At 42.9% G+C, this 11,418-nt stretch overlaps 1 protein-coding gene across 1 annotated transcript; it reads left to right on the forward strand.

Annotated features, from left to right (window-relative positions):
* The first annotated feature begins 1,469 nt into the window (after positions 1–1,469).
* Positions 1,470–11,117, forward strand: LOC126458082 (cuticle protein 21-like). Its single transcript, XM_050094901.1, has 4 exons — positions 1,470–1,532; positions 2,891–3,020; positions 6,295–6,900; positions 10,860–11,117. The coding sequence occupies exons 1-4, from the start codon at positions 1,521–1,523 to the stop codon at positions 10,982–10,984; spliced, it is 873 nt and encodes a 290-aa protein (XP_049950858.1). The 5' UTR covers positions 1,470–1,520; the 3' UTR covers positions 10,985–11,117.
* The last annotated feature ends 301 nt before the right edge of the window (positions 11,118–11,418 follow it).

Below are 11,418 nucleotides of genomic sequence, written 5' to 3' on the forward strand. Positions count from 1 at the left end.
ACTGTGACATATCCATTTGAAGCTGTGCTAACGTAACATTTAACAATTTCGTTCTATTTTCATCCGACAACAAACCAAGTCTTCTTGCACAAATTCACCAGTAACACGAATCAGTAATTACAGAAACAGTAATTTTTCTCATTTCAGCTGCTGAAAGTTAATTTTCTTTATTCAGTAACGAAACTGGTAACTTTATTTCCATATTTTTCGAATAACAGTGATTCCATTTCATTCTTTATTTACATTTTACTTTTATCGAAGTTCATTTTCTTATCGTCACTGCTAAAAGCACAGAGCATTGGTGATTAGGTTACAGCAGCACTTACATTTCACGGATTTCAATTATTCTCCGTAGGAAATGCCTTTGGATCACGACAGGGGACTTTAGGTATACCGTTCATTTCAGTCGTAATTAACCGGAAGTGAAAAGGGCTTTTATTCGGTGCTATTGCAAGAGAATCCCCTGTTTGTTTTCTGATTTGCGGACATGTTTCTGTTTATCTTGATGCCATAGATTGTGAAGCAATGCCATGAGGCTGCAGAAGATCGTATTTAATTGGATTTTTGTTTTGAGGCAAATGTAATAGAACAGAGACGGTTTTAAAGAACAAAACATTAACTAATTCACAATCATCACAAAGCGATAGAAAGACGCAGGTTAGCTTTGTATATAAAATAATTTAGGAGTTATTCTGATCTGTTGTAATATGCGTAATATGTGGAATAATTTCAAAGTTAGTCTGATCTCTAGTGATATGCGTGATATGTTGCAGGAAGTAGCCCTTGTTGGCCACATTTTCCGACGAGTAGTGTGACCACTTTTCCCGACTAGACGCCATGTGGGTGTTAGTGGTTTGTAGATGAAACTATCAAACAGAAAGAAGCAACAAGGAAGACATTTGCGAACCAAAAGAACTGCTTAAACTTTGATAGTCTAAAAATGTATTACTCTACGTATATTTGCGGTAACGAGAATAATGTAAATCACTTACGTTATATTAACAACTCAAAATCAGAAAAGTGTTTACTAAAAAAGATAGAACAAACTTCCTTTGCCATATTTACAGAGGACAGTAATGGTGTGTATTAAAATTAGTTTGGCGACCTCTCGGTAGGCAGCAGCACTATTCAGGGCAAAAAATGTGCAATGGCCACGTTACCTGCCCTGGCCAGTTTACCTCACGTTTTCCTACCATTAGGTCCGACATGACAGTGATGCTGAACGCGCCCCATCTTCCTTTCAGTAGCAGAGTGAAAAGCCAAGGTCACCTCCCTTTCCAAACGCCGGAGGCAGAAGAACGAGATCGGCTGCCGGCCGGTACAGGAGGTCGCGAGGCGTGGCAGATGCGGCGAACCAGATTCCAGATTCCGCCTACCAGGTGTTGCGTCACCGCCGTCCGGTCTGCCACTCAAAGATCCCCGGCGGGGGCAGATGGAGGCTCTGCCCTGCTCTGTCACTATAAAAAGGCCGTCTGCTGCTGCAGGGGCCAGTCGCCCACCAGTCGTCTCCACACGCCGACATGGTTCTCCAGGTGAGGCTCTGGGTGTAGACCTAAAGGCGTTTTGTATATACACGAGATTTCCAAGAGATACCCGTTTGAGCTGGTGGATGCGAATTTGTTATTCCCAGATCGGTTGTGGCACACACCAAATGAAGCTTATTGAAGTAACTATGTAGATTCTGAATGACTACACGGATACGCAGAATAATCAAATGGTTCAAATGGCTCTGGGCACTATGGGACTTAACAGCTGTGGCCGTCAGTCCCCTAGAACTTAGAACTACTTAAACCTAACTAACCTAAGGACATCGCACACATCCGTGCCCGAGGTAGGATTCGAACCTGCGACCGTAGCGGTCGCGCGGCTCCAGACTGAAGCGCCTAGAACCGCTAGGCCACTCCATAATTTCAAGTATAGCGTCTTTCAATAGCACCGCATTTCACACTCTTCTAATTTCCTCTCTTTCTCTTTATCTAGCACTCATCTTTTCTTTCCGCACACTGTTTCAGGCGTCGACTCAAAATAACTTATTCATCTTCATGTGCGCATCTTCAGTTGAAAATTCTGATAATCGGTGCCTATTTGCTACTGATGTTCTCACTTCGATTATGATGACTCTCCATCTGCGAAACACTCAAGCAGAAAGGTCATTGCCATTTCTTTCTCTCTCTACAGTAATTGGTCGAAGCTCTAATCATCTCAGTCTCATTCGAGCTATTTCTGCTGAAGACCATATTGAATTTCAACGGCTGTTCTGTAATCTGTCACTCTGACTATGTTCAAAACCTTATCACTAATAATATGTCCACCCCCTCGACACGAAACTAGCAACGTGGTGGTCCAGGTGAACGAGTCCCTCTTCATTAATTTTTGGATTGGTGACTAAGTTACCAGAAAGTTCAACGTAACAAATGCTAGACCACAACGCTACGGCAGTTTAGTGTCGTCATTCGCAAAACATATATGTAAATCTGTTACAAGTTCAGAGACGCTCTCTTACTTCAACCTTAAAAATGCGAACAATTATAAACAAGAGGATAACACAGTTTCATCTCAGAAATGTATTCATTCTGTAACTATTCGGTGTGTGTCAGAAGTAGCAATGACAAACTATTGATAAAAGATTGCATCTAACAAAATGCCAAGCATACAGAAAGTGTTCGTTTGCAAGAGTATCGAAAAACATTAAAAAACGTCTACTTGCTAGCGTTGTACTTCTTTATGTTACGATTCACGGGAAATTATCTTTTATCTTTGAATGTAGGAATGAAACAACTTCGCAAACGAATGTATGTACAGCTACTTATTGGTAGGCGGTGCTATGTTAATCAGAGTACCATAACTTTTATATAAAGACCTGATGGATGTATTGGGTGTCCTGTTTCAGGTGTTGCTGTGCGCATGCGCGTTGCTGGGTGCAGCGAACGCAGGGTACCTGGGTTCCCCTGCAGTCTCCTACTCGGCAGCCCCCGCCCTGCGTGGTGCTCTGCCCTACAACGCAGCACTCGGACTCACAGGTAACGTTGGCAAATTTCTCTCGATGAACTGACTGTATTTGATTTAACGCTCCAGCAATAAAGAGTTTTGGGGCCGCTCCACCGAGGTTTTACAGCCATCACTCTATGGAGTGCTTTAATACGCACATGCTAGTAATTCATTCATTGTGGTGGACACTTTGTGACAATTTATGCTGCTTACTGTGCCCTTCATTGCTCCGACAAGTCTTCCAGTAACCTAGACCTACGTACGATAAAGGTTTACTGCACGTTTATTTGTTATGTTCTGCGTTTCTATTTGTTTCGTGTTTCAACTAAACATTCAATTTTTATACTCCTATACAACGTCACATTACAATGTGGAAGAAGATAATGGCATATCTCCTTGAAATGTAGAGTGATTAGTTACAATGGGACATCATAAAGTAAGTTACAAAGTACTATGGCAAGCCGTGTAATGTTTTTAATATTGTAGTACACTTCAAAGTGACATACATGATACTACACCACTCGCCATTAATATTGTTTCACCAAGAAGAAATGCAGATGATAAACGGGTATTCATCGGACAAATATATTGCACTAGAACTGACATGTGATAACATTCCACGCAATTTGGGTGCAGAGATCCTGAGAAATCAGAACCCGTAATAACGGCCTTCATAAGCCTGAGAATTGAGTCAAACAGAGCTTGGATGGCGTGTACAGGTACAGCTGCTCACGCAGCTTCAACACGATGCCACAGTTCATCAAGAGTAGTGACTGGCGTATTGTGACGAGCCAGTTGCTCGGCCACCATTGACCACACGTTTTCAGTTGGTGAGAGATCTGGAGAATGTGCTGACCAGGACAGCAATCCAAGATTTTCTGCATCCAGAAAGGCCCGTACATGACCTGCGACATGTGGTCGTGCATTATCCTGCTGAAATGTAGGGTTTCGCAGGGATCGAATGGAGGGTAGAGCCACAAGTAGTAACACATCTGAAATGTAACGTCCACTGTTCAAAGTGCCGTCAATGCGAACAAGAGATGACCGAGACGTGTAACCAATGACACCCCACACCATCACGCCGGGTGATACGCCATGTGCGTTCACCGAGACGTCGCCAAACACGGATGCGACCATCATGATGCTGTAAACAGAACCTGTATTCATCCAAAAAATGACGTTTTGCCATTCGCGCACCCAGGTTCGTCGTTGAGTACACCATCGCAGGCGTTCCCGTCTGTGATGCAGCGTCAAGGGTAACCGCAGCCATGGTCTCCGAGCTGATAGTCCATGCTGCTGCAAACGTCGTCGAACTGTTCTTGCAGATGGTTGTTGTCTTGCAAACGTCCCCATCTGTTGACTCAGGGATCGAGACGTGGCTGCACGATCCGTTGCAGCCATGCGGTTAAGATGCCTGTAATCTCGACTGCTAGTGTTACGAGGCCGTTGGGATCCAGCACGGCGTTCCGTATTACCCTCCTGAACCCACCGATTCCAGTCATTGGATCTCGACTAACGCGAGCAGCAATGTCGCGATACGATACCCGCATTCGCGATAGGCTACAGTCAGACCTTTATCAAAGTCGGAAACGTAATGGTACGCATTTCCCCTCCTTACATGAGGCACCACAACAACGTTTCACCAGGCAACGCCGGTCAACTGCTGTTTGTGTATGAGAAATCGGATGGAAACTTTCCTCATGTCAGCACGTTTTAGGTGACACCACCGGCGCCAACCTTGTGTGAATGCTCTGAAAAGCTAATCATTTGCATATCACAGCATCTTCTTCCTGTCGGTTAAATTTCGCGTCTGTAGCACGTCATCTTCGTGGTGTAGCAATTTTAATGGCCAGTAGTGTATTTTCAACATAGTCACCAGATGACTGTAAACTACGATGATAAAGATCTACCAATCTTTCAAATCCCCTGACGAAAGGAATCTGATCCATGGTCATGGAGCTATTCGAGAACCGCTGGGCGAACGTCATTGTCGCTGGAAAATGACCCCCCCCCCCCCAGATGTTCTTTAGGTTTTCCCAAACGGTGAAAATCGCATAGTGGAAGATCTTCCTTCCTTCTACGACAGCATAACCCACGTCTGTGCAGCCTTCTTGTCACCATTTCACTAGTTTTGAATGGGATATTGCATTTGATTCATACGCCACTAGAATTGCATGGTGAATTTGTGTGCAATGTAGACGTTCTACAAACAAAAATCGTACTGTTTCGCAACCTTCATTTTGGGAGTATGTTTCCAATTGCTACGCCATTTCACTCCCACACTGTGATGCATCTTTTGTCCATAACGCATCAGAATAGTGTCTGCAGCGAACTCAGGACACCTACTCTCTTCTGACCATGCACCTGTCTCCTTGTGCATCATGGGACTGCATGTGCCACGTTCTTCCTAAAGTCGCTCCCTAATAGCATGGGCTTCTGGTCGACATTCAGATTGGTGACTATTTTACAAAGGAGTTCAAAACAACACACTTGAGATCAGATACTATCTGTTTAAATTGACTTTAATAACATGATACATTTTTTAAAAAATCTAAACTTTTTCCCAAGGCAAATTAAATAAGTAAAACTGTGGAAAATTGTACCCGGTGGTCAGAAACAATCTGAAGATTGTTTCAGGATGGGATATGCTGAGAAGTCATTGATAAAAATCAGTACATTGTGCCGTTTCTGAGTTAATTAGCATTGAAGTTAGCCAGTCAGAGCATTACCTGCACAAATTCAAGCAGCCTACCAGATACAATTAGTGTCAGGTGTTCTCATATTGTAGACAATAGAGCACGGCACAGCTCCGCCTTTAGCAAGGGTTTGGTCCTTACTACCCCTCTATGCCTTATTTTTGTATTGCTTTCTTCTTTAGTTGTAGTAAACCAGATGGAGAATAATGTTTGGCGACACCGACTCTGATGGGCTATTTGGGCATGCCACTATAAGACACCCCAACTTCAATGCTAATTAACTCGGAAATGGCGCAATGTATCGAATTTTTTCTTAATAATTGCTTCTCAGCGCGCCCTACCCTATAATATCCTTGGCAGATTTTCAGACTGCCTCTGACCACTCTGTATACTGGCCCCATATACAATGCATATAATGTGTGAATTGTCAGCTGCGATTCAATAATGTGTGCAATGCCAGTGGCTGAAGATGGACATTCCTTTAACATGCCATTTATCCAACTGTACCTCACTATATGCCACCACTCTAGACAGACAGTAGTGTACAAAGAAGCAAGTGTGTCTTAGGATACAGTCAAGTGCGACATTGAACTCATTGCTTTGCAATCAGGTCTGTCTGGGAGTGCTGCTGCTTCGACCGCTGCCGCTGCTGCAGCAGCAGCTAGGGCCAGACTGTCTGCTGCTGGCTCACCTGTAGCTGGACTTGGTGGTTATGCTCCTGGCTACTCTGGAGCTCTAGCAGGCGCCTACCCTGGTGCCGGTGTTGGTGGTGCCTACTCTCGCCTCGGCCCTGGCTACTCAGGTGCCGCCCCTGGTTACGCTGGTGTAGCTCCAGGCTACTCTGGTCTCGCCCCTAGCTACGCTGGTCTCGGTGCAGCACGCTACGCTGGTGGTCTGGGCCGCCTGGCCGGTGGGCTGCCCGCTGAGCTGGCTGACCCGTACTACGACCCCAACCCGCAGTACAGCTTCAGCTACAGCGTCAGCGACGCCCTGACCGGCGACGCCAAGCAGCAGCAGGAGAGCCGCAGCGGCGACGTGGTGGAGGGCAGCTACAGCCTGGTCGAGCCTGACGGCAGCGTCCGCACAGTGCAGTACACGGCTGCCCCTGGTGCGGGTTTTAATGCTGTCGTCTCCAAGGATGGTGTCCCAACTGGGCCTGCCCCTCTCGGGGCTGCTGTCGTTCCTGGCGCTGCCGCTGCTCGAAACATCCTTCCAGGTTTGTAATTCTGATGTTTGTACCGCTGAATATTCAATCTTCTAAGATCTCAGTCTCTAAAGAAATTCTGCTGCATGGTTATAAGACTGAAAGACTTGATTCTGGATTCAATTCCAAACAGTTACTGAATTTTCTCTTGTAAAGAAGAGAGAACAAAGCATATGTGCTTAGAAATATGTTACACAAATGTACAAAAATAGTAGATTAATCAGATGTCGCAGGTCTTTTCGGTGGAGAAAATGACGTTTGTGTGGCATTTAGGGGCTGGGTTGGAACAACCGACGAACCTTATGGCCGTTTTCAGTGATACCTCTTTGGAACTTTTCATGTCAAAATGTCAGTATACTGAACAGAAATTATTCACATCTGTTGGTAGTTGGAATGTAATGCTTTGTCTGTGGGCCCATTCATAATGGAGAAACAGGAAATGTGAGACTCAGTGTCTATATAAGAGCAACGTCTCTGGAAAAATTACGAAAACAATCACAAGCCTGTGACTTCTGTCCCAAAAAGTAAATCACCACAGACAATTTCTAGACCACTTATCACATCTATAAACACAAATACAAACACAATCACACTAGCTTTCAGCAAGCATGTCCAACTTCTTCCCCTTACTCAAAGAGGGAAGATTGACAGTACGCCTCTGTAAATGTCCTAATGATTATTAGCTAACTCTCACGATCCCATCGAAAGTTATATAGTGGCAGCATAATGGTTACTTGTTCAAACATGGGAGCCACAAGATTTTCGTGAGAACTACGTTGTCTTTCTTCCTAGGGTTCCCTCAAAGATTTCTGTTATAATTTCTTGAATGCTATACCAACTTTTTACGATCCTACCAGCGCGTATCTGAATTCGTTTGATGTCTATCGTCACGCCTCCTTCATAAGGAGTCCAATAAATCGAACCATTTTCGAGATGTGCACCTACCCTGGGTGATGTTGATCTGTAATTCTGTGGCCCAATTTTTTGCTCTTTTCGTAAGTAGGAATGGTCTGCGCTCTTTTCCAGTCACGCGTAACTATCGGTTCTGCAAGAGAGAAATATGAGCTACGAAAGGAGCTAAATCCGTAGAGTGTTTGATGTAAAATCTAACTGGAATACTATCAAGCCCGAGTACCTTGTTCATTTTAAGTAGTCTTAATTATGCTTTATCATCATCATCATCTACTTTCAAGGATTAGGTATTGCAGTGACATGCTCCAGTCTGTCATCCATTCAATGACTTCTGATGAGGTATATCTTGTTCTGTTTCCAGTCAGCCGATAATTCATTATCTGTTTTCACAATCTATTTTCTGTCATTTTATCAAAGCGATCCTTCCATTTCATTCTACTCTCTTCTATCTTGTCATTAACAAAAATGATTTTTAGATCTGATCCTACCATTTCATTTCTTATTTTACCCATTTTATTACAGCGCCTTACATATCTCATGAACTTCATCTCTACTGCCCATATACGTGGTTTTTCTCATTTTGTTACTGTCTATGATTCGGAACCATATGCAAGAGTAGGTACATCCATAACTTTGTAGAATTTCATTTGTGTTTCCTTTCTTGTCCTCGTTCCCAAGTTCTTCCAGTTGTTCCATACATAGCTTGATATTTATTAACTTTCTTCTCAATGTCTTTGGCATAGTTAAAACTAATAACACATCCTACATAACAAAAATGGGGATTTAAAATATTGTCTTTTATTATTTTTCTCGATGTGGCTGGGTTCTTTCCTTTGGGAGACATAGGCTTTATCATATAGATTAATAGTTGTTTGATAACAAGGGGTTATATTAATATTTCAGATTTTTGAGTTTGTGTGGGGTTCAAACAATGATACGGGACCATCTTCATCCGTAAATACGTTTTTAAATTTAGAATTTAATATTTTCGCTTTCAATCAGCTGTCTCTGTCTGGTTTCAGCACCAGACTAATCCACGAAAGACTGAACAGAATGTGTGCGTCCATTCACTGGTTCTACGTGTGAGAAGAACTTTCTAGGATCAACCGATAGATTTTCCCATAGTATCTGACTGTGGAATTTATTGTAGGGTTAAGGGATGCCACATCTTACGAATGCCTGAGCTACTATTAGATTTTCGCTATTAGTCTCTTCTTCAGAGAGAGTTTAGGAAGATCTGTTTCACATCATCCTCCAAAAGCTACCGTTAAACCAAGATGAACTTTTTCGGCTCTTACTATTTTACTAGACATATATTTATCTAGACCGCAATCTCTGAAGTCTTTCAGCTTCAGACACAAGCGTTCTGCGTTTGCGAGATATGAACTAATAGTTTTCAGTTCTCGTTTTAAGAAGCTGATAGTGATTGTCTATTAGTTCGATCAAACACAAATATTCTCCCATTTTTCTTGATGTTTGTTTTTCATTTGGTTTTCTTCGTTCCTGTAATAGCAAAATATGGTTCAAATGGATCTAAGTACTATGGGACTTAACATCTGAGGTCATCAGTCCCCTAGACTTAGAACTACTTAAATCTAATTAACCTAAGGACATCACACAAATCCATGCCCGAGGCAGGAGTCGAACCTGCGACCGCAGCAGTCGCGTGGTTCCACATTGTGGCGCCTAGAACCGTTCTGCCACCCCGGCCGGCGCCTGTGCGAATTAAGGACAAAAGACAGAGTGTGCAAGTGTCTTTAAACTGCAGTTTCTTGTCAGCTAAAGCTGCAGGTCCACTGGTTTTTGAATCTCTGGCTGATGTTTTAGGCTAAATTTAGCAAGAGAAGAATTTATAGTAACTATGGTTCCCAATAATAAAACACGAAAAGATGGGCTCTGTTTGTAGCCTTTAAGCCTAAAAATATTTATTTCGTTTGATGCTTGTCACAATAGCTGTTGGATGCAGCCGTCAAACAATGTATTCAAAACTTATTCAGAATACTGTTTGTTCTTAGCCCCAATAAAGTATGCATCACCACATAAAGCAATGTGAAAAGATCATTAGTTGACAAATTACAGTTGTGCCAAACGTAACGCGTAGTTCTGGCCTACCTCTGCTGTGTTTCCGGGGGTATTATGGTAACAGATGTCTCTCAATTTATCTGTAGCTCTAGTAATATCATCTACCCATAAGAGCATGGCATGTCAGGGAAGTTGATACTCATACGATGGAAATAATGACATCTTTTCACCATTATAGGCTATCCAATTTCAAATCAATGTGAGCATCATTTGTCAAACTGTATTATATCATCATATGTAGTTTTCATTTCCAAACCCAAGTCCACACCAGCGTGATAAACAAGATGTGTCAAAACAATGCCAACAGCAGAGACTGCTTGCAGAGGGCGTCTTAAGGAACAAACTGAGGTTGTTAATGTGGTAGTTATAACGGCCAGTACCTGAAGTTAGGCCACCCTTCCAACAGCAAAGTGGAACTCGTTCTCTGCGGTGCTGAGACAGGAGCGGATGAATCCGATGCCACCTAACGTTGTCCTGAATGCTGACAATTCCATTGCGTAACTGCTGCTTACGGTCCTTCGGCGCAAAAACCCGAGACAGCTGCTGAAAGGGATGCCAAGTTGCAGCGTCACTGGATAGTGTTTCCAGACGTCGATTCCTGTCCTCTGTTTGTTACTCATGACTGTCTACAAAGACTTGATGTTTGTGAGTATTGTTTTGTTATTCCCTGTTCATCACAGGGACGTAGGCTTCTACGGCAGCAAAAGTTTAGTTTTTTTTTCACATTAACTAACACTTGTGTGTTTTAAGGGTTTAGCCAGTTACCAACGCATTTGAGATCAGTAAACGATTTGGACCACGTTAATATTTTTTTAATGCTCGACAGATAATAATAAATAAAATAATCCACAACTTAAGCGCTCTATTAGCTCAGTTCAGCGTTGGCACTGATGTACCAGTAGTGTACTGATCCTGCTGCAGGTGGGTGTAAAACTAGTATCTTCAAATTACCGCAGTGTCTGTTGCTGTTGTTTCAGGAGGCATAGTTCCTGGAGCGGCGCGCTCCCTGCTGTCTCCAGCGTCCGCTGCTGGAGTCTATGGAGCGCCTCTGAAGACGGCACACTCCGCCATCGCTACGCCCCACGCCAATGTCCACTATTAGTGCCCTTACCAGCTGGACCCCCCAAATGTGACCACCGATATATAGTACGAAAACGGCTCGCTTGTAGCAATACAGATGTACATATTTACAAATCACTGCAATATTTATACAAAAATAAAATTATCAGACTTGACTTAAACGTCGTTCTTCTTTAATTTGTGCTCCTTCTCGATATAAGGGACATAATATGAAGGACCTTTATCTTCTGCATGTTAACTCTATGTCGGCAATTGTTCTTTTATCTCTCAATGTAACGTAATATAATGAAATTGAGGTATAAGATGTGGAAATTTGCTGATGATCGTTTTCTTACAAAGCCTTCACCATTTTCAGTTGTGACCAGCATCATTTAGTAGAGTCCTGTTGCAATTAACATGATGTCATTCGAGGAATAATTACGTCGTCAGGCATTTTCATTGCAGATAACAAAAGTC

This window comes from Schistocerca serialis, chromosome 1, assembly GCF_023864345.2.
Source record: "Schistocerca serialis cubense isolate TAMUIC-IGC-003099 chromosome 1, iqSchSeri2.2, whole genome shotgun sequence".
Lineage (NCBI taxonomy): Eukaryota > Metazoa > Arthropoda > Insecta > Orthoptera > Acrididae > Schistocerca > Schistocerca serialis.

Coding starts and splice junctions, on each gene's coding strand:
- LOC126458082 (XM_050094901.1), top strand. Junction 3,021..6,294: donor CGCAGCACTCGGACTCACAG/GTAACGTTGGCA, acceptor CTTTGCAATCAG/GTCTGTCTGGGAGTGCTGCT. Junction 6,901..10,859: donor TGCTCGAAACATCCTTCCAG/GTTTGTAATTCT, acceptor CTGTTGTTTCAG/GAGGCATAGTTCCTGGAGCG.